Below are 27,951 nucleotides of genomic sequence, written 5' to 3'. Positions count from 1 at the left end.
TCTGGAACCAGTTGGGTCCAGCCTCCCCCATCCTCAACTCCCCCCCCCCAGCAAAAAAAAAAAAAAAAAAAAAATGGGGGTAGGGGTATTTCCAGCCCCATCCAGCCCCCTCAGATGCTGGGGATGCTCCCAGCCGTCCCTGCGGAAAGAAGGTCTGCGGGCAGGAATAGTAACAGCTTTTAATCTGACAAGAATTGATACATCATTTAAGACAATACTGTTTTTGCCTCTTTTTTTTTTTTTTTTGGGGGGGGGGGGGCGGGGCGCGGGGGGAAAACTTCCTTCACATACCGGTGGGGAAAGAGGAACATTTTTCGGGAAGTACAGTTTTTTGTTTTTGTTTTTTTTTCCATAGGGACTTTAAAGCATGGTGAATGTGCAAGTCAGTGCTTTTGTTTGCTTAAAACTTTTTCCCAGTGCTTATTTACAGTTACAGTACCTCTTTGTGAGCGACAGGAAAAAAGACGATTGTTTGCACTGGGGATCCCGTGATCCCAAGTCGAGAAAGGCAGATCTCCGATATTTATATATTTATACATATATATATATATATATGCTTTTGTGTATACACAGATAACATTTCTCTCTTCTTTAAAGTATTAAAAAAATGATCGACCTTCATTCTATAAAAATACCTACTCTACAAGATAGAAAAATTTTCCCTCTCCAAGTATACACTGATTTACACCCAAAACTTCTCTGGAAATGTACATTACGTGGCTTCTTCCCGCGGGCTCGGGGCGGGGGGGGGGAGCGGATGGCTGGGTGTAGGGGGGCGGGGGGTGTGGTGCGAGGTGTCCCCGTCCCTCGCCCAAAAGGGTTTTTTGGGGTTCGTCCCCACCCCGCTGCGCCTCGGACAAGGCCACCGGGGGGGCTGAGCACCCAGAGGCGATGTGGTGGAAGAAGGAGGGTGATGGCGGTAGGGGTGGCGGGGGGGGGGCTCGGCCGATTTCCCCGGGGCCGGCAGCGCAGGGGACCCACGAGCCACTGAGGACCGCCCCGGCAGGGACTAAGGCTGCGGCAGCTGCCACCTCTCCCGGCCAGCGTCACCCCGCGGGGGACGGAGGGCAAGGTGGGGAATGAGACGTGCCGCCCGCGTGGCAGCGTTCCGGGGAGGAGCAGCGGGAATCCAGCGGCCAAGGGAGCGCTGCGGCTTCTCTTTTTCCAGGCCACCCCGCCATTTCTAAAACCTGACAAAGCAGGAAAAAGAAACCGCTTTTTCTTTTTGCAGGGGGGGTGGGGGGTGTCTGACGTATTAAATGTGAAGCCGCATCCCTGGGGGGCCGCTGTCCGTCTCCTCCCGGGAGCTGGAGAGGAGCAGGTCAGGTAAAGTGGCTGCTCCCCGGGGTCACGCTCTGCCACGGCCGCTGGTGCCAGCAAGCCAAAAGCTGTCTGATGTAAACATGGCTTTTGTTTGTTTCCCAGGGAGCTGCTGTTGTCGCCTCCGGTCTCCTCTGCCCTACGGCACGGAGATTCGAGCCCTTGGCTGATGCCAAGGGGGCTGGGAAATGAGAGCAGCGGTTCCGTCCCCGGCCGCAGCGCAGGGAAAGAGCGGGGAAAGGCAAGCGGAGAGGGCTCTCCCTCCAGGAGCTATCACCAGCAGAGCCCTGCTCCGGCAGGGAATGGCACAGGCCACTGTCCCCAAGCGTTGAGGGCCTTGGGAGGCAAGGTGGAGAGCTCGGCCCCTCTCTGCTGGGGCTCCCAGGGAGGTTCCAGACCTCACCCTGACCACCCTGGGCCACTGCGTGTCCCCGCGCTGGGCCAGGCGACAGGGAGAGGCGGCCAGGACCAGCCTCCAGTGCAAGTTGAAGAGTCGCAGCCTTTCCCCGGTCCCTGCAGGCTGGACAGACAGACAGCACCCGTGTGGCCGCAGCTGGGGCCAAGGGGACATCTCCTCCTCCCAGAGCCAGCCCGGCTCGATGGACGCCCGCAGATGAGCCGGGAATGAGAAGAAGGGCAGCGGAGCCCAGGCGTGCCGACGGTAGTGAGCCACAGAGCAAAAAAAAAAAAAAAAAAAATAAATAAGGAGGCAGGTGACAAAGTGCGCTTAACGCCCTGTCCCCAAAACCAGCCGCTCCCCCGCCTCTTTCTGCCACCGGCGAGCGAGAGAGGAGCTGGCGAACACTCCGCACACAACCCCTTCCCAAGCAGAAGTGGCAGGGCAAGGATTAACCGCGCCAGCTTGAATGAGGACATTTGCATTAAGTTAATTAAAAAAAACAAACGACAACAACAACAAAAAAAAACCAAAAACAAAAACACCAACCGCCTCTACGAGTCTGGGACACGTTTCCCTCTCTCCCAGATCTGCCCCAGTTGAGTGAGTGTGTCAGGGACACTTTGGCAAAGCAGATACTTGGGCTGGACCGGGCAGCAAGGGAAAAAACGTCAGCTCCGTCGCTTCCTTCTCCTTCCTGTTATCCCGCAGTTCCGAGAAACCCTCTCCTCATGGCTCCCCACGCACCGGAGGGTCTGACGCTGCTGGCAGGACAGTTCGCAGCTTCACGCATAGCGGGGCCGACGCAGGTCCTTCCTCCAGCTGTCCGTTGCCTACGTTTCTTCTCCAGGTTCCCTTTCACCCCTCAAAACCAGAAGGGCTTCAAAATAACGGAGTCAGACAACAAAAGCCTTGCTGCTGGTTTTCTTTTTTCCCTGGTCCGCTGGCTAATTCACCCACCGATCCGACGGGATGCTTCCTAGTGCCTTCATCAAGAGCAAAGACGTTTCGAGTCCCTCTTCATCCTCTCAGAGCACCAAATCCACAGCCATCGACAAGCGCGCAGCCGGCGGCTCTCGGCCGCCCTTATTTCACTTCCAGGATGGAGGGATTCGTCTCCATGATGGCCACGATGATCCTGTCGATGTAGTCCTGCAGACGGAAGTTGATCTCCTCTTGCTTCTGAATCGCTTCCATGAGCTGCAAAGGGAAGGAGAAAGGGAGTGAGCGCTCACCGCCGGCTGCCGCCTGGGGAGCAAAGAGGGGGTTTTTCGTGGCTCTCTGCACCCACGGAGGTTTCCCCCCTTCTTCATTCAGGCGTGGGCCGTTCCTGGCCGTCTACAAGCGTTGCACGGCATTGCTGCCGGGGACCAGACGGCCAATTGCTCGAGGAATACATACTGGTATCTCTGGGGCATCCCCCAGCCTTCCTCCCTGCTTGAGCAGGCTCTGGCTTGAAGAAGAGGAGATGCCCTCAGCTGCTGGCCCTGCGCACTCCTCTCCTTCCTCAATTTCTCAGCCAGATGGGACCTCGGAGAAAGCAGGGAGCTTTGCATCTCCCTTTGGCCCCCAAAACATGGGTGTTTTCCCGTTACGCTTCTCAGGGTCTGAAAGGTGTAACTCTGACCCTTCGGTGGGCTCACACTCAGCCACGGGGAGCAGGGGGAGCATGTGCCGGAGAAGCCAAGACCTTTAAAATCTTAAGCTGTCTTAAGAAAACTCTCTTTTAAGTTGTCTTAAAATCTGTTTTAAGACAACAACAGACAGACACACCCCCCCCCCCCCGCCCCGTGCTCGCTGGCCTGTCCCAGGAAGAGGAAGGCAGTCACAGGACGGGCAAAGCGGAGCCACCAGTATCAGCAAACTGGGAGGCGGCAGCTTCCCCCGTTCCCAGGAAGGAGGGCTGGCAGGCAGGATAAGTCCTACAAGCTCTTCAAATAGTTGCGTGGGTATTTCTTATTGCTCGCGACCGCTTTCAAGTGAATTTTGTGGGGGAGCTGGACCACAGACAGGGCCACATCAGCTCCTCCCAGGCCCTGGGTTGGCTGAGAGGAGAGGAAACGCACCAGCCATCCCGGGAAGATGCGGTTTGAGGTAAGGCCATACCTCGTCTCTGGAGACCGAGCTGATCTCTGCTGCCAGAGATTCAGAGAAGGAGGCTGAGAAGAGGTTCTTGGCTCCCTGGATGCTCAAGTTAATGATCTGTCCGTTGAGTTCATCGTTCTGCTCCTTCAGGTTCCTGTTATCCTGTTCACAACAGACAAACCAGATGCTGCTGAAGCACGTGGTGCCCTCAGAGCAGATCCGAGGGGGAAGGCAGGGGCTTTCGTCCCGACCAGCAGCTTGCTCATACGGCACTGGGAACAGGGCACGGTCTCCTGGCTCAGCCTTGGCAGAGCCTGGAGAACCTCTGAAACATGGGATATGCTGGGGAGACCCAGGGGACACCGCAGGGGAGCTCTGGAATGCACATGCCATCCTCCGGAGGAAAGCGCCAACCTCTCCTGGCCCAGGACAGGAGAGCAGGAAAGCAGCGAGCTGCAGGATCCAGGGTCAGCTCTTCGGGAGGGAGCCCCCAGCCCCGCCGCTGACCACCCCTCCGTGTCAGGGGTTCAGCATCCCTTTTTGCAGACCGAGCAGCCGAGACGCTTCCCTCCCCGCCCAGCCCCGCACACCTGCTTGAGCTGCTTGATCTCCTGCTCCAGCTCGGTCTCCCGCGTCCTGCTGTTGTATTCCTGGAGCCCCATGCTGCTGCTCCTGCCCCTTCGCTGCTCAGCTTCCAGTTTGAAGAGTTGCAAGTGCTCCAGCTGCTTCCTGAGGTCCTCGATGAGCTGCAGCACAAGGGAAGGGGACAACTGAGTGCCACATCCCCTGGTCCTGGCTGGTAGGACAGATAGGCTGTCACCCAGCCGGCAGCAACCCCACGGACTGCAGGATTAACGAAGCCTTTCTGGGGCGCACACGGCTTCCCCTTCCTCCCCCCCGCCTCTAACGAACAGGAGAAGGGGAGCTACTTAAATACATGAGAGCAGCCCTGGAAGGACTTTGATGGAGCACCAAAGGCATCAGCTCCGGGTCTGCAGCAGCAGACAGACCCCCCCACCCCCAGAGATGTGGGCACCTGCTCGGGCAGCTCCCTCCTGCCACAGCGCCGTGAATCCCCGTCTCACCCGAGTGCTCTCAGAATTGCCAAAACGATAAGAATTTCCACTTTTGAGGCCCAACGCTCCTTTCCTCCCACAACAGCAAGCCCTGCTTGAGCCTCCAGCTGGAACTAACCAACCACACAGACACCTGGAAGGGGCCGGGGGGCAGGGGGGCGGGCTGCGTTTCTGGCCCCAAGCACACAGGAGCTGGCAGCTCTCACCCAAGCAGCCTCGCAGCCCTCTCCTCCCGCCTCCTGGCTCCACGTGTCATTGTCACCGTGCTTCTGCCACCCCTCCTGCGATGCAGAAAAAGGCCCCGCGGGAACGGGCCAGGGCGGCACAGTCCCACCGGGTTTGCAGACGCAGACACACTCGGCTGAATTTTAATGCAGGCAAAACCCATAGCTATTCCATAGCTATATTGCCATACCTTCCTTCTCTGCCCAGGCAGGACTAAATGCTCCACTTATATCCATTTTTGGAGAGGCTGCCGAGGCCGGCTTCCCCACCTAGCCCTAATTTGGGGGAGCAGCAGGACAGGGAGGCAGCGAGGACTCTACTCACCTCCTGCGTCGACTCCTTCTCCTTCTGAAACTGGTGCCTCTCCTGACTCAGCTTGTCCCCCATCTTCCTCTTTTTCTCCTGCTCCTCCGTGAGCTGCACGGTGAGGTCTTCGATCTCATCCAGCAGCTTCTGCTTCTCCTGTTAAAGACACAGAAGGCGAGAGTCAGTTCTTCATTCGGCGCCGCCGGGGCTCTCCCCACCGGCTGAAGGACACGGTGCACGCTGAGCGCCGCGGGGAAGGCTCTTCTCGCTGACGCAGGCGGATGCTCTGCCTGCTGGGATCTCGTTTGCCCGTCGGAGGGCTTCAGAGCCCGAGCGCTTTGGCAGCAGCACAAGAGCTGCCCACCAAAATAGCAGCGCTGAGAGAGAGAGGTAAATAAAAGATGACTCGAGACTAAAATGCACGCAGGCAAATATCCGCAGTCATGCAGGTTCGCGGGCGGTGCGGCGCTGGCATGGGACACGGCTTGGGCAGGACTGGGGCCAGCACAGAAGGCTACCGGCCAAGGAGAAGACATTAAACCATACGGTTCCTTCGGTCTGAATTTCAGAAAAGCCAGGAATCTAAGATCTTAAGCCACTCTGGGGGTGCTCATGCATTTCAGAGAGAAGAGAATTTAATCAAGGGTTGACACAAGGCCAGTTCAAGCCAGGACGTACAACATACAGCCCAGCTCTCCCGCTCTGCCTCCTTCTTATACTCAAAGCCTTGGCTGAACATTTGAGATGGCAGGTAAAGCTTGTCCCTGGATGATGACAACAGCCCTGGGCAGTACACTTCCCCATACAGCAGCACCCTTCTGTCTACGACCAGTTCAACTCCTCCCCCAGCTCACAGCTTCCAGCCCGGTTCGCCCCGCGAGGAAGGTTTTTGGTTTCCAGAAAGAAAAAAATTGCCACCAAGCAAATCTGGTGCTGGATGGTCCGTGCCACCAAGAGGCGAGGAGCAGCTTCAGCTGCTGGGTGTGGGGGTGCCCTGGCCCGTGGAGCACAGCACCAGTAAAAAAATGCAACGCAGACAGTGAAATCTTGATTTCTGACAAGGTACGAGACAGCGGGTGATGAGCAGGGCTTCTCTCCTCGGCAGGGAGGGACAGCGGTCGCGCCTCTCCTCGTTAATCCCGTTAACCGTGGAGCAAAGCAGCACTGCTCTGCAGAGGGATTAAGGATCCAAACCGACTTCATGGGGCTGAAACAAACCCAGGCAGGAAGTTCATCCTCAGGTCCACAGTGGTTCTCCTGCCCCCAGCCTCAAATGCACTGAGTTTACAAGGTCTTGGCAGATGAGGACCACTTCACGGTGGCCACGTCGGGTACAGATGGAGCTGCCGCGCTCTCCCGCAGGCTCAAAACCTGCCAGTGGATGAAACACTTGAGGGCCTTCAGCTGGGTAGAGAGGTTTGATTTCACTTAAATTTTCATCTTACGTCTGCCACGAGCGTGAACAGAAACAAAACGCAGCCTTTCTACCAGATGTTACATTTGTAACCCACATTCTTTCCAAAAAATGAGGCTCTTGTCCAGCCCACGGGGGCTGCGGCGCCTTGGGAAGCCTCTCACCCTGGCCCTGAATGGCCTCAAATCCTGAGCAGGGTGAGGGGGGAGAGGATCTGGGAGATAACACGGCGCTTTGAAGACTCAACATGAAAATCGCAGCGTACTTATCTACCCGGGCAGGACGCAGGGATGAAGCACACCCGCTCCTCTTCCTCCCTCACAGAGGACTGTCCAGCTGCGGACAACAGTCACAGGGATGGGGACAAGCTTCCACAAGAGGGCACGAGTCCCCTCCTAAGCAGGCAGGACAGGGCTGCCACCGCTGCAGCCTGCGGCTCTGCTTCCCGCAGGCTGCTCTGGCACAGAGAGATTTATTAGCGGGGTTCGTTAATCCCAGTTTCCAAGCCAAACACTGGGAACCTGCACGGATAGCGCTATGGGATAGCTCTGGTCCGGGGGGAGGTCTGCAGGCGCTGGAAGGCAGAAGAAGCCGGTTTGCTCGTTACATTAAACAGATCTCACGTAAAGCCTTCGTGTAAACGCGGATTTCAGCTGCAGCCGGGTGAGAACCCAGAAACTCCGGCTTGGGTACCCCGAGCACACGCGGTCCTCACCTCCTCCAGTCTCTCAATGTTGGCTTTTAAACAAGGGACGCAGGATCTCAGCTCGCTGTTCTCGTCATCCAGCTGCTGCAGCCTGCAACAGCAGAGAGATGGGTAAGAAACTCCCCCAAACACCCCAACTGTAGGAGATTTGGTTAAAAAAAATCACTATCAAAGCAGGACCCGCTGAAGGCAAGCCAGCAGTGATTTATTTTTTCAAAGCAAACCCTGAGACTTTCACTCTTTCTACTGCCCGGGGAAAAAAAGGGGCATCCACATGACTTCTGGTGGGTCTGCCGTCCAGTGCCACCCCTCCTCAACCAGTCCAACGCTATCCTTTAGGCCAAGGGCTTCATCAGTCCCTGGACAAGCCTCAGCGTTAGGCACCAGAAAGCAGCCACATCGCCTGGGCAGAGTCAGAGGTTTCAGAGAGGGTTTTGGCTTTGCCTTCTCCAGGCGAAGTAACATCCCTTTGTCACGGTAACTGTCCTGCTACAAGCCCGGTAAAAAGCCCCAGTGCCTTCATCTTTCATTTACTGCAAGGGTTGAACAATAGGAAAACACATCCTGGAGAAGCAGCAAGAAATACCCCATCAAAAATACAGCCGTGAAATAAATGATACCTCTCCCACCCCACTTATTCCTTTGGAAACGCCCTGTCCGGGACACTGCCTGGCCGACGGCTCTTCCTTCCCAGACATTTGCCTTTTTCCATGAAGGTGGAAAAAATGTACTTCCACGGGTCATTCACGGGAACAAACCACCTCTTCATTCTCACGCTGTGGGGCAGGCCCACGGATGGAGAACGTGAGCTAAATTTAAACTGCACCTGGGAAATTCCAATAGTCTGAGAGCAGGTTCACGGAGAGGCTTGACTTGGGGGATGAAGGTAGGAGAAGTAGCCAGAACTCCGGGTTTATAATGACTTTATATACCTTTAAACAAATTAAACTCACTGCCTACCACACTTGGTCTCCCCAAAGGCTGCGGTTGCAAAGCGTCAGCCCGTTCATATATTCCAGCGTGTACGCATGGGTCCGGCAGCCCTGCCACCACCCAGCCCTGCCCCAGCCCCACCTGGCCTGCAGGTTCTCAATCTCGATGCTCTTCTCCCTCTCCATTTTGCTCAGCAGCTCCCTCTGCTTCTTGATCTCCTCCAGGAGCGTTTGGTCAGCTCTCAGCTCCTGCTCCTTCAGCTGTTCCTCGAGAGCGTTCGCTCTGCGGAGAGAGAGAGAAAGAGAGGATTAATCGCTCCCAACGGCTCATCCCCGGCATGCTGCCATCCGCAGGGAGGGATCAAACTCCCTTCCCAGCCTTTCCTCCCACCCCGTGGAATAACAGGGAGAAGGAGACCGTGCAACAGAGCGAGCTGTCAGGGGAAGCACATCACCGTCTCAAGCAGCAGGTGTCCGAGGGCTTCACTTCGTCCCAGCAGATGCAGTGGGAACGCAACACGGTCCGTGGAATCCCCAAGGACACCGCTGCTGGCCAGCAATAAGGTGGTACGTGCTGGTATTATCTCTATCTAGTTTTTTTTTTTTTTAAGTCTCCAGGCTGCACCAAAACCCTTTTTAAGAGGGAGGCCATCGAGGGGGTGAGGTGAGCAAGCACAGTAGTAATTTTACAACCCACAACCTGTGGGTCACAGTCACAGCCTCACCCAGAACAAGCTACTTCATGGGAACACCTCATCCCAGTCCTCCTCCTATTCACTCTCCCGTTTTCCCAACAAAAACTATGGGATCTGCAGGTCAACTTTCTCTGTGTGCTGGCATAACAGCCATTTCCACTTGCTCCTGAGACTGCCGGTGGGCAACGACAGCTCCAGCATCTCGCTCCTGGGTTTGTAATTGCCAGTTTTCTCCAAAACAAAACAAAACAAAACAAACAAAAAAAAAAAAGACAGAGCAGCTAGAGAAGTATTTTGCTTATGCAAAAAAAAAGCCACCCATGTATTTAAATTAAGCTGCGAGCAGGGGGAAACGAGTGGAAATGTTTCTTAAAACTTCCCAACCTTGGCATTACAGATGCAAACAAACAAAAGCCACACAACCGATGAAGCTCAAGCCCACGGCAGTACGCCCGTGCTGCCCCAAACCCGCCTGTATTTGCCATCCAGGCTGAAGAAGAACTCCGATCGTTAAATAACCGACTGAGCCAGCGTCGCCAGACTGAGCGTGAGCGGCCACTGACACCCCGCAGAGCTCACAACACTCAGAAGACAAGACCACCAGCGCTGCCTGCCTGGTCCCCCCCAGGCTGTGCAAGAAGCTGCCCGGGGAGCCGGAGGCTGTGTCCAGCATCCCTCAGTGAGGGACACGGGGATGCTGGGGGGGGGACATCCCTGCCCAGGCCCTTTAATGCCCACAAGGGTCTGAACCTGCCTCCACCGCCTCCGGGGCTGCTCCTGAAGCTCGCTCCCTGTTGGCCTTCTGGAGTAGGCAGAGGTAGCCCAAGCCCCTGCGCTCAGTCAGTCCCCCAAGCCCGGCAGCGGGGGGACAGCTGAGGTTCCTCAGGAGGCCGGTGCGCTGGAGTTCATGCCATCGCTTGGCACCGGCGGGTGGGGAAGGCTTTTTGGCCAGACGAACCCATTCCTCAACCGGCAACGAGTACGCTCGGGGCTTTACTTGATTAAAAGCCGACTGACACTTCTGGGCCAAGCTGCTGAAGTGAAAACCTTTCCCTCGCTGCAAAGTTTATCGGGGCTTAGAGGAACCTCTGTTTGCATCGCTCGGTTCCCTGACACGAGTGTTACTTAACAGTCTTACAGCCCTATAGATAAACTCCTGCCGGGTTTATCTGCTGAGGGTAAATACGCTGCTGGAAGAGAGAAGCCTGCCAGATTAGTAAGGAAGGTGATTACATCAAACGGGATCCAAAGGGCTGCGCCCCAGCTGGGTTCCGAAAGCGGCAGGATCAAGGCTGGCTGTGGGGAGGGCAGAGATGGGTAGTAGGGACCCTTGCTGTACCTCCCACCCAGATTTAATGGGTGAAATGAGGGTGAAAGGGTCCATATAGAGTATGTTCTCCTTGAACGGGAAGCTTTCCAAGGAGCATCACCCCCTCTGCGGTCCTCTGAGTTCCCCTGGAGCTCTTGGAGCTCCAGAGAGACCTTTCAGGGTGGACACTCAGAAGGTGGGTGATGCATAAAACCACCCAAGATCTTAAAAAAAAAAAAAAAAAGCTAAAAAGCACTATCACAGCGAGCAGAATATTGCAAAGGAGAGAGATGCCAGCAGGTGGGCCGTTTGTCCCGGCTGAGCTGCAAAGAGTTTCCTGAGCTCCTGGGAATTTGCCGGAGCCCCAGAAAAGCATGTGCGCAGGGCGCTGCGATCCCGCACACGGCCCTCGTGCAGAGAAGGCTGGATTTAAATCACGGCCAGGCCGGGATCGGATCGTCGAGGGCAGAGCTGTGAAGCTTTCCGGCTATTTTCTGTGTCTCTCCTTTCCCACTGTCTCCTTTCCCCGCATGCTCTGGTAGTGCCGGCAGCCGGCTCTGGGGCAAGGCAGGGGGTGAGGAAAGGCAGCACCAATGACGTTAAGCTGTATTTTGGCCCCGGCACAAGCCGGGTTTCCTCACCTGTGGACGAGCTGCAGGTTTTCCTGCTTGAGGCGGCTGTGCTGCTCGCCATTAGCAGCCGTGTCCTTCTCCAGCTCCGTCACCCGCTTCTCCAGGAAGACCACCTGCGCGACGGGAGAGGGGAGGATCAGTCATTCATGCCTAAACCCGCTGGCAAAGTGACACCGAGTGCCGGAGCAGCTCCCACCACCTCCAGCACGTCGTGCAGGCGCTCCCCGCTCGCCGATTCACCCCGACACAGCTCCCGGCATCACCCGCGTCCCGCTCTTCACCGCACCAAGCGGCCTGAGCTGCACGAGCCATCGCTGGGGCTCGCTCTTGGGCCACCTTCTTAAAAATGGCTGGCTGCCACCGGACTCAGGTAGCCATGCCTTGATTTAAAGCATCCTATGTACCAATACAAGGCCAAACACTTCATTTTCTTCATACTCTTCATGATAAAATCCTCCCTGGGGGTCTAAAGGGATCCCAGCTGGATCCCCAGAGCTCTGCTGCCCTGAGGCTGGGGAGAACCTGAAACCAGGACTGAAAGACCCTGGGTTCACAGCTACCCGTAAATAAAGCCACCTAGGAGGAAACGACGGGAGCTGGTGGGGAAGGATCAGAGATGTGTACAGCCCCCTGCACCTATACGGGGCGTATTTCAGCTCTATTTGCATTTTCATTCATTTTCCCTAAATAGTGCACAGCTTTGAAGAGCAAAGGGGGGCCGGGAGCACCCTTCCACATCCCACCCAAGCAGGAGTGTGGGTCGGTGGGTGGGAAACTGCAGCAGGACAGAGTTCGTGGTCCCCAAAATCCCATTTATACCCATAAAGAACAATCACGAACGAGACGCAACCAGGATCCTGTCTGCAAAACCCAAACCATCGCTCTGGGGAGAAGGGCAAGCGACAACTAAGTGTCTTAAAAAAGAAACATGCAGAGACGCACGGCTCCTCCCAGAAGTGCATACGCGGTTTCCCAAGCCAGATGCCTTCAGGAACATGAGTGTTTTATTCAACTTTCAGACTTGGAAACACATTGTTTTAAAAATTCTTTTAAAGGTCTTCTATGCATTGTAATTATATCCGAGTGCAGCCACACACACATATGCATTTCTCTTTCACATGCTGCTCCATTGCAGCTAGTTGCGATTCCAGAATTAAAAAGCCATTTTCAAGGCGTTTTGGGACTGCAGCGAATACTTACGCAAGCCACAACTCACCCATCTTTACCTTTCCTGCTTTCCCTTAGCTATTTTTATGGGGAGGTGGCTCAAACAAAAGCTTTCTCGTGCTCCTGCCCCGCTCCTATCTTGCCCTACAACCCTTTCCTCGTAAAACCCAACAGGACCGGCACAGAATCAGCCTGACATCCTGACGGCACGAGCAGCAGCGGCAAGAGCGTGCCGAGGAAAGGAAGTCCTCGTTTCGCATCGGGCGATTTCGCTCATTTCGGAAAAGCAGAAATTGAGGACGTCTGGTTGCATGAAGCAGAAGTGAAAACGCAGCCTTGCAAAGAGCTGCCCGCTCCCTCCCTGCCAGAGAGCTGGAGGGGGCTGCAAGCGGGACAGCACACTGCCGTCCCCAGGAGAAGGCGCCAGTGCCACCTCCTGACGCAACACAGGACCTCTGCAGTTCAACACGGAGTGCTCTCGCTCTCCATCCCCTTGCCGAGGGGTTCCTGTGTCCCACCCGCACGGATCTACCCGGTGGCAGCAAGAGAAGCTCCAGCCCGAGTCCTGCCCGGGGATTGCAGGGCATTGCGAGCCGCGGCGTGCTCCAGGATAGCAGACAGCCCCGCTCTTACCTTGTCCGTGATGTCCTCTTCTGTACACTCCAGCGTCTCCCGGTAAGGCTCCTCCATCACCCCCACGGACAGCGCGCTCGTCTGATGCAACTGCCTATAATGGAGACAAACCACCCCAACCCACAGCAACGCCAACATTAGAGCGAACATCACACAACATGGCAACCTCAGACGACGACCGCTATTGCTGGACGTGGTCCCTTCTCTCCCCTCCTCAGCTGCCACCTCCTTTTCCAAGGGGATTTAATAGCTCTGCTCCTTCTCGGGCTGCAGGATCTATGGCAAAGGCCGGTGTGGGGCAGGTCCTTCTCACCACCAAGTTCTCCAATAAGCTGACGGCCTCGGTGCGCCCGGATAACTGGGCTGAGCGGGCGGCTGCTTACCGGCCAAGGGGAGCGCAGACGTGGACACATACTGCTGGGACTTCATACTATGATCGTTTGTTCTTGCTCTTTGGAATGGGAAGAGATAAGAGCTCCCTCTTTTCACTTTCTTTAGGAACGTACCACGGCCACGTGTTATCCAGCAAAGGACAGAGTACTCTGCTCTAACCACTGATAAGGTTAATAAAAAGTGGGGGGCAAGGGGTGTAAAGGGAGGGAGGGGAGGAAAAAAAACACCCTGAACCTGTTGTGAAACATCCCCAGCCCACCTCCCCGCACCGGCCGCGCCAGCCGAGAGTGAGCTAATCATTAGCGAGGCCTTGGTGTCCACAGCCACCTAAAGGACACCCACCCCTCGGAGGGGCTGGTCTGCGCTCGGGGTATCGCTGCAGATCCGCTCCGCCGTCTCCCGGCACGAGAAACCGCTTCTTGCCACGGGGAGGGGGGGTCGTGTTCCAGCTCTGTGAACCCCAGGCAGATGCCACCTGGAGAAAACCGCTCTGCTCTCCCACCACAGCTCCTACAACGAGCGGCTTGATCTACCTTCCAAGCCAGTGCTGCTTCGAGCAAGAGGTGAACGAGAAAAACCTCGGGTTTTTTCCCCTAGAAATTTGTAAGGTGGGCTCACAAATTCACCCTGCGACACAATAGGCTCGTGCAAATATTCAGGAAGCCTAACTGGCATTTACCAAAGGGACCACAGCTGAGTACCAGCCTTATTTTGCATCCTCATCCCAAGTATATATTTAGATTCTAAAGTCTCGGGCACAGTTGTCATTTAAATCCTGCCAAGCACAACAGGGCCTAAGCAGCTGAGATTTCTTGGCACAAGCAGAACCTGGATAACAAAAATCAGGAAAGAGCCCTCACCAAAATAAAACCCAAATTGCTAAAAGCAAACGCTTTGGGATTCTATTCAGTAATTACAGTATCTGCGACAAAGGGCTTGGTTTGGGCTGATCTTAAGGATCTGGCTCTACTCCGCAGCAAAACCCTTGTTATCCGAGCAAAATCTCCTTGTTATCACAAACTAAACTCGACTCCTGAATTAACCAATTCAAGTCCCACAATCTCAGAAAAGCATCTTGCAAACACAAAGGGCTCAATCCTCCATAAAACAAAGCATCTCCGTTCCCAAAAGATTGAACTCCAAACCCCCCCAGATTTGCTCTGCCAGGCACGGGACACAAACGAGAGCTAAAACAGGAAACCTGGGGACAGGCTGCTCCCTTCAACCTTCTTTCCTGCCAGTGTTTTTAACAAAGATGTAGAAAGTAAGATGACCGGATCTAGGAAATGTAATATCAAGGACTTGCTTCCTTGCCAGGAGGGGAAACCATGCCGGGGGCGAGGAATTGCTGACCGCAGGGAAAATGGAGAAGGGAAAAGGTGTGAGAGCGTGGAGGGGAGGGAAGAGGCACGCAGAAGCTGCTCGGGGAGCAGGGCACGGGGGTATGAGCACGAGCATCACCCAGATCGAGCTGCCCGTTCCTCTGCAGCACCCCTGCCCCGCTCAGAAACGGGCGAAGAGAAAGCCAAGGACCGCAGAGGGCAATGTCCCGTCTCCCCGCCAGCGTGGGGCAGGGACAGGCAGGACAGCTAAGGTCAGCCTCGGTATATTCTTAAAAGCAGGATGAGACGGGAAGAGAAGGGATGGCGAAGCTGGGAAAGGAAAGGTGAGCATTGGGGTGTCACAGGGAGGGGATGGACCCTCCGCCCCAGCGATTCAGAGTAAACCCTGCGGCTTTTCCTCTGCCAGGAAGGGATAAAAATGCCCACGAGGAAAGGGCAACCGGCATCATGTGAGAGGGTCCGGCAGGAGCGAAGCGGCACAGCGTTAAACCCCAGGTGGGGTTTCCTAAAACTCCCCAAAGCCCCTGGGCGAGCCCGGGGAGGTGGGGGGGCGCTGCTCCCGCAGAGTCAAGCGTTGAGCGTTTACACCGAGCAAAGGGAAACGGAGAGTGGTCCGAGGCGGCTGGCTTTTTTGGGGTGCCGGAGAAACCCCTCCGAGCTGGTGTACAGACCTCTAGGGACCCACGGCGGTGACACTGGGGAGGAGAGAGCCCCGCCACGCAATCCGGAGGGACGGGCCCTTCTAGAGACTCCTTCCCCGCTCCACATGCCCCCTGCCAGGCAGGATGGAGGCGGGGGCAGGGGGCAAAGCACCCCTACTTTTGCCCTGGAAGAAATCAGACTGACGCCAACCTCCAGCTGCGCGCACGAGCGAAAACCCCCTGATTTCACAAAAACAGCTATTGCAAACTATCTCAGGATTAAACCCGCTTTTCCCCGGCGCTATGCAAGACGTCCAGAAGTACAAAATCACAAACTTATTTTGATAACCTCCCCTCCGCACGCCCAGCAGATAGTACAGGCCCCCCCCCCCCCGGCAACCCCGGCAAGCATTAATACGAGCGTGAGCTTACCTTGCTACCTTCTTGCTCGAGAGTCTTTTATTTGGACTGCAAAAACGGAGAAAAAACAGGAAAGAGTTAGGAAAGCTGACAGCAGAGAGCAAGGGAAACGGGAAACTGCAAGCACTCGGGGGCACATCCTCGGCTATGGCAGGGGAGCGCCGCTGCATGCACCACCCAGCCCCCCACCCCGGGGAAAGGCAGGCGAGGAACCCGCTCACGCCTTTAACAACGCAGAGATAACGAACCCAATGGGATAATGCCGCCGAAAACCTCCAGCAACGGTACCCTCGCACCGGCTGATCCCTGTCCTGAAAGCCGATCCCCAAAGGAAAGTGCTAATTATAGCCGGGAGCTCGGTGGGCTTCGGCCGGGCTCCCGCCCCCCGCCAGCACCCACCTGCCGCCCCCCCCGGAGCCCCCTGCCCACCAGCCGGGGGACAGGCAGCACCTCCTCCCTGCAAACCGGCACCTCCACCCTTCCGGTTCACGCTTCTCCCAAAGGTTATTCCCGCTCTTCGGCTCCGGATCACCCGAGAACTGCTGCCAACTCGCAGCTCAGAGATTTTTAGGAGCTGCGGATCGTGTCCCTTTCTGGATTTTAAGCACGGGCGGCGTGCTAACCGCTGGGGAGGGGTACGAGCTCTCCTTTGCCCTGATACATGATGGAAATCACTCCGTGTGTGCCCGAGCCAGCTGCCACCATACCACAGCGGTCAGGGTTTAGCTAAGGCTTGGCATGACCCAGGGTATGAAGAGCCAAGCTCCGCATCACCCTACCCCTGGGGCTGCAGGCTCTCCCCACTGAGAAAAAAAAAAAAAAGAAGCTTTTTTTTTTTTTCTCTTTTTCTTTTTCTTTTTTTTTTTTTTCGAAAGGGCTGCTTGCTAAGATGCTCCTTCCAGTCCTTGGGTGGTGACGGACGCAAGCCGCATGCTAAGCGAAGCAAAAGGGGCTTGGATCTCGCCTTCCACCCCAAACACGCGCTGGCGTCAAACAGGTGCCAGCGGGACACGTCGCGGACACCAAATCACTGACCGGTGCCAGCCAACACAGCTCTAGCCCCAGCGGAGAAGCAGCAACTGCATTCCCTGGTGCTTAGCTCAGCTTAAAGAAAAATAAATAAATAACAAATAAAATAAAATCATCTGGGAGCTCATTCCTGCCTAGAGCTGCAACAATGATATTAGTTCTTAGAAGGAGGAATTAAAAATAGCTCAGGAAAATTTTATTTTTCTAAAAAAAGCAAACAATGAGGGACCTGGGGCTGTTGTCGGGGTTACCGGCCCTCGTGTCAATAGTGCGTCCCCAAACCCCGGATTTCCAAGGAGGGCAAGAATCGCTGCTGGCCGGGCTTCAAGGCCGCGCGGCAGCCGCCCGAGGTCAGGCCCCCCCGTCTGCCAGCAGTCGTACGGAGTCACGTACGGCCCCAGCACCGGGGAGAGAAACAATATTTTTCCTCTGCAAACGGCTTCTCGGAAAGCAGCGCCGGGTTCTCGGGAGGCGGGGGGGAGACACACTTCAAGGGCACTAAAACAAAACCTGCTTTTACAGAACTGGTTCATCCCGAGCTCCTGGAGGATTTCTCCCCACGTGGCGGGCGCGGGGAGCAGTGCCCCGATGCCGGGACCAGGCTCCCCACCTTCTTCCAAGTATAAAATGCTGCGTAAAAACACCCATAGCCTTTAAGAGCGGGGCTGTTAGAGGGCAGCGCGGGCTTCACCCCATCCTTTGGAGCGGGTGTCTTCAGGTTTTGCCTCCCAGGAACGGTGCCAGAGGTTGGTCCAGTTTCTGCCGCGCTCTTCGCCCGCAGCCTAGGACTTGGTCCCCTTGCGTTGTTAGTGATGCTGGGAGCAACCACCAGGTCCTGGCGCGTCCCCTCTACTGCACGGGGACACCTCGCCTGTCCTCAGCGCAGAAAGGGTGGTCAACGTCCCTTCCACCGGGTCGGTGCGCAGGGGACACTCGGAACAAACTCCCAGCAAATTTGTGCCGGGGAAACCCTGAACACAGAGGGAGGAACCATATCTACTCACCCTGAGCCCAAAGTGCACACGTTAAATCAAAACCTATGGAATTCCCAGCACGACACCATGGGATGGGGAAGCCTCCTCTGGAAATCCCATCCACCACAGGAGGCTCTGAGGTGGCCGTTTGGCTTTGCAGGTAAATTTGGTGGACAAAGCCCCAAATGGAGCGGGGCTACTGGTGCATCCAGGGAATTCTAGGATCTCCTTAATAACCGCATAACCTGGGACTCATCGCTGACCCTCAAGGCCCTCCAACAGCGAAGTCAACTATTCACCCGAGAAAGGGAGAGAAGTATTTTTTCCATTAAAAAATTGAAGCCCTTATTTGTTTCCCAGTTGTCTTCCCACCGCTACCTAGCCCAGGAGAGCTCCCACGTCACGCTGTCCCTGCAGAGGACAGATAGAGACCAAGAGCGTGACCAAAAACCGGGCTGGAAAAAGCACGCCAGATGCGAGAAGAATGATTATCATTACTACCGCCATCCTTGCACTCAGCAGACTGAAAAAAAGGTCTGAAAAAATAAATGAACAAATAGAAATCCCTCCCCACTTGTCAAAGCAGCAAATCCAGCTGCTGGCTGGTAGATCTCAAACGTTAACGTTCAAAAGCTCGCGATGTTCCTACACAAAGGCCCCAGTGTCTATCACGTCTACCCGGCTAGTGGTGGCACACAGGCGGGCAGGCAGCTGGCGAAGCAAGATTTTACCGCTGCAAAGCGAGAGCATCTACGGAAGAGGTCCCAAGCCCCAGAAAACAAGCCGATGGCTCCAGGTTACTGCTGCAGGGGGAGAACAGGCTGTACCTGCCCTTCTAGGTTGAACCGGAAACTTAGAGGTGCCTCCATGCTGGCTATTACCGGCCAGAAGACCTGGCAGTTTTTTCCTTGGTGACAGAAATACTGTACGCGATCAGCTTTAAGTCCCGAGGCAAAGGACTGCATTTACTTGGAGCGTGAAGAAGTGCCCACCACTCAGCAGGACATGCAAAGAGGTCACCCAGGGCAGAAGGGAAGACTCTCGCTGTCTGCCAGCCTCCGTGGCTCAGACTACAGGAAACTTCCGCTCACCCTCCATAACTTTATTATAACCTTTACCACCTGGAGAGGTTCACCTTGGTGAAATTCATCCCCATCCGCAAGCAGGCCAAAGGAAATCTGCGCAAGACAAGGAGAGTCTTCCCTTTCAGACCATCGTTCCCCGCAGCGAAACGGCCCCGCACAAGCCCAGTTACCTATTCATTTCAAGATCATTCAGGCGAGCGGAAAGATCCTCGAGGCGGTTGATTTGTTTGTGGCACTGGCTACAGTAAAACTCAAAAGCTTCATCTGCGATAATGCTGTGCAGTTTCACAGCGAGCGGATTTGCGCTAGAGAAATCACAAGGGTCATTTCAACAGGACAGAACAGACAGGGCTGATTTTCATCCGTGGCTTCCACAAGCTGAGCGTAGGGTGGGGCAGGGGAGCTTTTGGCGTGAGATACAAGACTTGCGATTAAAACCTTCAGGGTGGATTGGGTCACCTCCCCCTGCCCCCCTGCCCTCGATTTTAGAAGCCAAATCACAGTTAATATGGAGTTGCTACAAATTAGCAGGATTTCCACCAAGACTTAGAGCTTGGCCCCTGTTTCCAAACCCCTGTGCCAGCCGGCTCTTTTGGAAGACCCCCTCCGGGAGCCCAGGGAAGGCGAGGTGCACGCTTCCCACAAACCTACACAACTACAAAGTTTATTTGCCGACATGATTTTCCAATCAACCCGTCTTGCGAGGCTCTAGCAAGGGTCCTGGTTTGCCTCGGTAAAAGCAGACCAAAGTCACACATCCCCAGACTGGGCGCCAAGAGCCAAATCCTTTGGTCGGTCGCACTGTTTTCCAACGGGATGCTCGAAAAATTGAGCACCTGCGCTGCTGCGGACCCACCGTTAGTAACACAGGGCCCGATTTTCATTGGAGAGAGCTCCTCTTTTCAGCTAAACTCAAAAAGGCGGTTGCGATTCAACTGCTGTCTCCTACGAAGCGAAGCACGGGGAAGCTAAGCAGCAGTGTTGCCTTACTGTAGGCGACACCATTTGGCAAGGGGACAGGGGGGTCTACAGGACTTTAACAGCCCGGGGAGCTACTGGGTCTGGTCAGCGGTTCATTTTCAGCTGCTGACGCGGGACTCAAGCTGTCGAGGGACTCACCAACACTTGGTAAACCATTTCCCCCACCTGACATGACTTGGGCAGGACAGAGTTCGGCCAAGGGATTTTGAACAGCAAAGAGTTTGTGTTAATTTGGGGCCAAATACACGTTCCAGAGCCTTCCTGGAGGAAAACGTGCTTCTGGAAGCCACGGACTTGAATCAAAGAAAGGTTAATAGTGAAGAAACAAAGCAGTTCAATAAGAAAGACAGGTAAAGGTGTGAGCAAACACAAGCAAGCTTAAAACCAAAAGGCATACGAAAGGGCTGGTCAACCCCGTGATACGGATCCACACTGGCAAGTCCTGGCCCGGGGGATGCTGAGTGCCCGGGACACCCTGAGAGGGGTCCCCTGGCTCCAGCTCCGTTGCATAAACCCCTCATTGACATGATTTTGGTGGCAGGGTGGTGTCAACGGCCCAGCCACCCCCAGGGTCAGGCCTCTGAGTTTGTGCCGTCTGTACAGTATTTCCAAGCCCCCTTAGAACAGGCAACTGGAAAACAGTAAACACCAAATTGCTCCTTTTTTCCTGTTCCTGGAAAAAATACAAATACTGAAAAACACTCCCCCTACCCTCTAGGACAGGTTTGGACCCAGGATAATCATTATCCACCAGCATTCAGTTGAGTTGCTCAGGCTTTGCGCAGGGTAAGAGGTGACAGAAGCTTTTGTGGCACCTGGAAGAAGTGACGTGCCCATTTCTGGGCTCTGTCCTCGCCCTTTGGCGAGGAGGCCCCTTCGGTGCGTCCTCCTCATCCCCGCCGGGCGCATCCTCGCTGAGGTGTGAACCCAAATCTAACCAGCGTTAACCAAAACGGGAAGAGAAGCGTAGAGGAGAAGCCAGAGACCAGCCTGGCAACTCTTGGGGTGCATGCAGATATTCCTGGCCTCTGGTTGCGTTGGTTGGTTGCCCATTGAGTGGGTGAGAGCTCCACCGCACTGCGCCCCCGGGGCGTCCCCTCCTACCCCTGGTGGCAAGAGGCCAGGCTCTGCCCCATGCCAGCCTCCTCCCTCCATCTCGGGGAGCAATGGGCGTCTTCCACAGAGCATCGGTGCATACGGACACAGCACATCGGCAGCCGAAATGGGTGCGTGCGAGGAGCTTTTCCCTTCAGTTGCCACTCGTTTACCACCAAGCGCTGCAGTGGGACTTCTCTCACCAGATGGATGTGCCAGGGAAGAGGGGGCAACCCAAGAGGAGGGATCGCAAACACACACGCAAGGACTAAGCAGGAAAACGCAATACCCCATGACCATAGACTCATAGAATGTGTTGGGTTGGAAGGGACCTCTAAAGGCCACCTAGTGCAACCCCCCCGGCAGTGAGCAGGGACATCTTCAACTAGATCAGGTTGCTCAGAGCCTCATCAAGCCTGGCCTTGAATGTCTCCAGGGATGGGGCCTCCACCACCTCTCTGGGCACCCTGGGCCAGTGTCTCTCCACCCTCAGTGTAAAGAACTTCTTCCTAATGTCTCTTCTAAACCTGCCCTGCTCTAGTAGGGTACCCTGAAGGCTCCTGGGTTTTGTATGAGTCCTCTGGTGAAGATCTGGAGCTGCGGCAGGAATATTTGTCGATGTTATTCCCACTCAGAGACTCTTGTAACATGGAAAGGGTGCATGGCGATGTGACCGTTCACAAGCGATAGCGTTCCTTGTATTAAAACCACAGCCAAACAAGAGAGTTCCACCTGAACCAGAGATATCCTGTAGTTCTTTGTGGTTTCACTACATTTAAACATACTAGGGAGGCAGGGCTGTGTTCAAAACACCGGCACAACCTCAGAGAACGATCAGCTAAGGATCTTCATGCACGCAATGATAAACCAAGGTAAGGGACCTGAAAGGCATGAGGAAATCCTCTGTTTCCAACAGAACCGCGTTCTTAACTCCAGAGGTTTTGCAGGGTTTATCTGCAGCCCGCCTCCCAGCAAGCCCCAGCAGCGAGTCTCCAGTATAAACGGCCAGGAGCCGCGTGGCCACGTGCCAAGTGAGCCCCTCCCGGCAGAGGAAAGATGCTGCAGAGCATCAGCTTGTGGATAAGATCCAAAGAGCAGCAGAGGGGAGACGGTGCCCCGACAGAGCAAGATTTGAACACCAGGAACGTAGGTAACCTGGGAGCTCCGGACTGATATTAAAGAAAAAGTTTAACTGATTGCAAAGCTCCTTTAGCTGAGTATTTTCTTGCCAGAAGCCTTCTGAACTAGGTTGGAGGCCCAGACTCAAAGAGAAGCTCAAAATGAATACTGAGGCTGGTTTTTATTCGAGAGCACTTCCTACGCTGCAGCACCGGCATTTCTGCACAGTGCCATCTAAGGACAAGCGCGGACGAGCGACGCGTCCCTTCCATTGCAGGGTATCCCATCCCATCAAGCCCTGGAGCACCCGTTTCCTGACGTAAGGGGTTAGGCGTGCTTTAGAGCAACGCTCTCCTATTGCAGGCTTAGTTAACACCTTCGAAACTGCTGCTGCAAGAGGAAAAGAAGAAAGGAGGAGAAGAGAAGGGAGGAGAAGAGAAGGGAGGAGAAGAGAAGGGAGGAAAAAAAGAAGGGAGGAAAAAAAGAAGGGAGGAAAAAAAGAAGGGAGGAAAAAAGAAAGTCAGCCCTGCCCTGACAGGTGTGACAGACGATGTGACAGTACTTCCCTGCCAGCCCTCTGCAACCCAACTCTGCCAAGGGTTTTGGGGAGCTGGTAGAAGACAGGCAGACGGCAAAAGGAGGAAAAAAAAAAAAAAAAAAGTTATGACAGGTTTATACTGCTGCAGAAAGTCACAAACGTGTATCAGCCCAAAGGAAAAAAGGACACTCTTGTCTTCAAGCCAAGTGCGCGGCTGGCAGGGACCACTCCTGCCCTGCGCAGAGATGCGCCGCCCGATGGAGGAACACATCCCCGCTGCTCTCTGTCATCACAGGGACTTTGGGGGATGATCATGCCAGCTTTTACATTTTTTTTTTTCCTTAGAAAGGAAGTATTGAGGGGTTTTGTACTCCTCAGTTCACCCTGCAGGGGCTGGGAAAAAAAAAAAAATCCATATTTTCCTGGTTTCAGAGCCTAACGCGAGGAGTGTGGGAAATGCCTCTTGCTCCACCTATCCCTTAGGGTGCCCAGGGAAGGAAGGCTGCCACAGCTTGGGCGAATCCAACCGAGCATCATATCAAACCCGAAAAGACCAGCGCACAAGAAAGAAAAATGTCATCCAAAAGGACCAGAGGTAAAGCCACACGGTGGTTTTCTCTACCGGAAGGTTCTGCGAGGAGCCACAACCCCATAGCAGTGGGAATGCGACGCTGCCCCAGACACATGTGAAACGCAGACTGCTCTTCCGTTAGCGCCTCTGGCTGGGAGGGTTCAGGAAAAGGAAAGACCGAGGGAGGCATCTCCTCTTCCACTTCCAAGACGATTATCCCGTTGTATCCAAACTTTGCCAGGAACCCCCTCTCGCCGGCCGACTGCTGTGCCAACCCAAAGGAAACAACTCCCAGACACAAAGCCTAAGCGAAGACGCCAAGTGAGTGAAAGCGGTTAAAAGGCGGCCAGCGCGGCGCTGAGCGTTACCTGGGAGAGAGGAACGAGGAGCTATTAAAGCTGCTTTCCCCATTACACAAGCTGTCCGAGAACAAATCGGCTTCATTCCCTTCTCCGTAATCCTCAAAATGCTCCTCTCCGCTAATGACCGTCACAATGGAGTGGCCGAGCTCCGAGCCCAGGGGCAGGTCGTGCGGATGGGATCTGCGGGAGTGAAGAGGAAGACATTAGAGGGTGGCCACCGCAACAGCCTTCCCAATTCCACATATTACCTCCATTTTCCAAGTCACGTCCCCCATTTCGGCTAACTCTTCCTTACAGCGCAATTCACCCCGTACCTTGAACACCAAAAAGGCAGCCCAGGCACCACCGGGAACTTTGCAGCAATTTTTTTTTCACCAGAAACTAACAGTTTTTTTCCACGCCAAGCTCCCCTGGCAGCTGCAACGTAGGATTTGGGGGTAGGACTTGCAGGACAGGACCCGGGGTTGGTGACAAGCCCTTGCACAGCACGGGTGCAGCCAAAAGCACGGCAGAAAAAAAAAAGCTCGGCGTGTCCCAAACACGCCTTAAATATGTTTCGAATTCCACTGCTGGGCTCACACTCACTTATTGCTGTATAATCCTATCAAGAGCCCAGCAGCGGGGTTTAATGCTGTAACACCCCCCACACACACACAATACCCAGGCAGACGAAGGAGCCCTTTCTCTGCTCCTGCTGGGAAAACGTTGCACGCCCTCATGACAGTCTTGAGCGGAGGGAAAATACTGTTTCATGTGTTTTTAAGCCCGGATCCAGAAGGCCGTAGTGTGTTAAGCATCAGCCTAAACCCCGACCAGACCCAGCACAGGTCCCGGGACGTCCCTTGCTTCGGAGGGGACACAGCTTAGCACAGAAGTCATCGCTTCTCTAAGTGTCTTCTCACGTGCACGGCGTGAAAAATGAAGTCAAGCCACCACGGCAATACATGCCCGCTCTCGGAGCAGCACTTTGCTGCCCAGGAATTCAGAGGTTTTTAAAAATCAAGCTGGGAGGAAAAAGCAGGGGGGGGATTTGTAGGAAGCAGGCTGGGGGAAAAAGCAGGGGGAGGGATTTGTAGGAACCCAGGTGTGAAAGCAGCCCGTGTATCTATGAGCCACAGGTACATGTTTTGGGGGGGGACTAGCACCACTCTCCTCTCCAGAATTCAACACTCTCAAAAAAAATATTGCGTTATAAATCTGATATTTCAGGCTATCACCTTCACCCGCTTGCTAGGAGAGGGGAAAATGGGGGTATGACTAGATTGCTATACTAAATCAGAAAGGAAAAAAAAAAGATTACAGATAAGCCATTTATGACAAAAACCTGCACCATCTGAAGGATTTGCCCTTATCCCGTTAATAAAAAACATGTCAGCGTTCCAGCCGCAACACATCTCTATTTAACCGCATACAAGCCCAGGCAGCTTGTGGGCATCCGCACATCTTCCTTGTCCTCTTGCGAAGCCCCGTTCTTCCCGCAGCGGGATCCGTCAGATCCATCCTCCCTGGCGCCAAGTCGGACCCCGCACCCAGCAGACCGTTGCCAAAAGCATGGGAAATCTCTCCAGGAACACAAGGTGGCGGGTGTGGGGGGGTGTGTGTGTGTGTGTAACTTTTAAACTCGTCAGCAAAACCCAACCCCTAACGTCTAAATCGAGGGCTGCGGTTCGACAAGCACCGTAGGACAGCAGATCTGATCAGGCACCCGGAAACCCTCAGCCAGGGCTGCTTCGGGCAATAAATTGTACGAGTATTTCATAGACAGCTACTGGGGGCTCCAGCAGTGTCGAGATCCAGAGTCCAACGGACCTTTAGGACACACAGCCCAAATAACCTCTTAACGTCAAACCACCTCAGATATGTTGAGCTTTATCAGCTACTGAAAAGCAGTGTTGAAGCTTTGATTCAGTCCTGCAGCTGCTTGTACTTACTGACTGGCCCCTGGAAGAGCTCTGGGCCCTACAGGTGGAAAACTGCTGTCAGAGAATCACAGAGTGGTTTGGGTTGGAAGGGACATTAAAGCCCACCCAGTGCCACCCCCTGCCCTGGGCAGGGACACCTCCCACCACACCAGGTTGCTCCAAGCCCCGTCCAACCTGCCCTTGAACACCTCCAGGGATGGGGCAGCCACAGCTTCTCTGGGCAACCTGGGCCAGGGGCTCACCACCCTCACAGCAAAGAATTTCATCCTCAGATCTCATCTGAATCTCCCCTCTTCCAGTTTAAAACCATTTTCCCTTGTCCTGTCGTTCCCCTCCCTGATCCAGAGTCCCTCCCCATTGTCCTGCCTGGGGTCTGACGGCACCAAAACCACCCCTCAACAACTTGGGAATACACTTCCCAAAGGTTTTCATCTCAAGCCTTCCAAATCTTTAAGCCAACTGAACTTTTTCCTTGATTTTTTTTGGCTACCCAGAATCTGCGCACCTTTAACAAACTTGGCAACAGGCACCACCCCGCTTGGCCAGAGCGCCCAAAGGACGCTCGCCCTTCCCAGACCCATGCTGGGAGTACCAGGGAAGCCTCAAGAACAACCTAATCTTAAAAAAAAAAAAAAAAAAAAGTCCCAAGCAAAGCGTTTTGTACCTACAGGTAGGTGAATCCGAGGCACGCCATTTTCCCCAGAGGATGAGAGCGCACACAGGCTGCCATGGCCCCTCCGGAGACCCTCCGCTCGGCGGTCAGGGCACTCGGCAGCCGATTATATCCCGATTTAACTGTCACTGAGCTGAAGGCACTCGGGCGAGGAGAGCCTAGCCAGCTAATCCCATTTCTTCCCTAATCCACAGCACCCTTTCAGGCCCGGTGCCGAGGTGAGCACTGACCACTCATCTCCCGCGTCTCCAGATGTGATTTTGGGGTGGGAGGGAAGCCCGGTGCTTTCTAAAAGCAATAGGAACTGGAAGTACTCACCAGTGCATCAAGCCTGAGCGATGTATTTTTGGCCAAAAAAAAAAATATATACATGAGCAGACCTTAATCAACGATGGTTCCAGAGGTTTCAGCGCAGACCTTGGGTCGCTACTAAAGGAGTTATTCCCTCCCTTCCCGCCTACCAGCATCCCATTTTCACCCCAAAAAACCACTTTTCCTGCAAATGTAGGAAACGAGGCGGGCCCAGGAGCAGTTTCGCCAGCAGCGGTTCAGAGCCGGGGAAGATGATCTTAGCTCACTCTTCTGCGCTTCAGGCACAAGTCTAAAACCAGTTATTACAGGAGGTGGCTGCACATCAAAGGGCGCACGCATGTTTAGGAAAAACAAGAACACGATGAGTTCCCCTCCTGACTTGAAAATTATATGTTGCGTTTCTGGCTTAAACGATAGATGAAAAACTGCAAGTATCTCAGGTGTTTGGATCATCTGAGAACTTACTTGCGAGGTTAAAGATGTTAATGAGGGTACAGAAGTTCTCCCAAGGCAGGCAATGATTAACTCAAAGAGATTGCCAGGCCGAGCTCCAAAACAGCCTACACATGCTGCAGTCTAATTATGATGATTATTCTTGAAGAAGAGTTATTTTGGTCTTACATGAAGTTACAGAGACAAAGAACAAACCAACCAGTTCCAGCAGGACAGACTCAGCCCGCTTTTTTTTAAATCCTCAGGCCGCATCTCCCTCGCTCCCTGTCTGCTCCCGGTTTGCCAGCGGTTCCTACCCCGGGCAGTGAGTTTTGCTCTTCGCCGTTCCCACTCACCCATGATCCGGCTCCTCGATGGGATCCGTGAATTCCGAGTGCACGGTGGAGTCAATGGCACTGTCCGTTTCTACTTCGTCGTGCATCTCGTGATGTACTAGTGTGCTGGTGTCTTCATCTGTGAAGGTTTCGCACTCGCTGTACGTGCTCTCGGAGCCCATGTAAGCACTGTCAGTCACCTCATTTGCCTGGGAAAAAGAAACACAAGAGGGAAAAAAAAAAAAAGATACTATAGCAGTTTCGCCACACAGCAGCTAATTATTGCTGCGTTGCGTTTCTAAGCACGGAAATCCAAGCTCCTGAAGCCAGCGTGAGCCGTACCCCGCGTCCAGGTGCTGCTCTGGCTCCAGGGCCAAGGACCAAGCACCGCCCCGGGCCCGCAAGCTTTGCAAGGGCAGTGTTTGTAAAACAGAGGGCAGAAATATATACTAAATAAAGAGGTGGAGGGAGGTTTTTGAGCGAGTACGGATTTGTCGAGTCCAGGAGGGATTACCCGCTGCTTACTCAGCGGTTCCGATCACCACTGCTTTCACCCACTCCATTTTAGGCGGACACGTTATTAATCTCAATTCTCTGAAAAAAAGACTATTCAAAACCACCGGTTGGCCCTTAAAGCACTTTCCTCCTCCTCTAGTAACACGAGGGCACCTTCCATCCCTCAACAGAAAATAAGCTGCTTTATAAATCTCCATTACAGCATCTAATTTGCAGGGACCGCAGCAGCAGGACACCCGAATCACCCCCACTTTCTGCTGGAACGGCATCTTGAATATTTTGCGCTGAATATTTTGCCCCGCCATCTGTTACC

General features: G+C 54.4%; 1 protein-coding gene across 6 annotated transcripts in view; it reads right to left on the bottom strand.

Moving 5' to 3' along the window:
- Positions 1 to 579: 579 nt before the first annotated feature.
- The window catches only part of RAB11FIP3 (RAB11 family interacting protein 3), an 85,219-nt gene continuing 57,847 nt past the window's right edge, over positions 580 to 27,951 (bottom strand). For 5 of the 6 annotated variants that reach the window (XM_054211054.1, XM_054211059.1, XM_054211057.1 and 2 more), the window contains 12 exons: positions 27,144 to 27,331; positions 23,455 to 23,628; positions 18,953 to 19,087; positions 15,707 to 15,742; positions 12,898 to 12,991; positions 11,107 to 11,210; positions 8,604 to 8,744; positions 7,539 to 7,620; positions 5,428 to 5,565; positions 4,393 to 4,548; positions 3,824 to 3,964; positions 580 to 2,917 (listed from right to left, as the gene is read on the bottom strand). In XM_054211054.1, the coding sequence (XP_054067029.1) occupies positions 2,804 to 2,917; positions 3,824 to 3,964; positions 4,393 to 4,548; positions 5,428 to 5,565; positions 7,539 to 7,620; positions 8,604 to 8,744; positions 11,107 to 11,210; positions 12,898 to 12,991; positions 15,707 to 15,742; positions 18,953 to 19,087; positions 23,455 to 23,628; positions 27,144 to 27,331 (1,503 nt within the window). In that variant the 3' untranslated portion in view covers positions 580 to 2,803. The remainder of the gene's footprint in view (positions 2,918 to 3,823; positions 3,965 to 4,392; positions 4,549 to 5,427; positions 5,566 to 7,538; positions 7,621 to 8,603; positions 8,745 to 11,106; positions 11,211 to 12,897; positions 12,992 to 15,706; positions 15,743 to 18,952; positions 19,088 to 23,454; positions 23,629 to 27,143; positions 27,332 to 27,951) is intronic. The other variant, XM_054211055.1, reaches the window with a different exon arrangement.

This window comes from Rissa tridactyla, chromosome 8, assembly GCF_028500815.1.
Source record: "Rissa tridactyla isolate bRisTri1 chromosome 8, bRisTri1.patW.cur.20221130, whole genome shotgun sequence".
Taxonomy (NCBI): domain Eukaryota; kingdom Metazoa; phylum Chordata; class Aves; order Charadriiformes; family Laridae; genus Rissa; species Rissa tridactyla.
The sequence above is the reverse complement of the archived record's forward strand: the minus strand, read 5'-3'. Positions and strand labels throughout refer to the sequence as shown.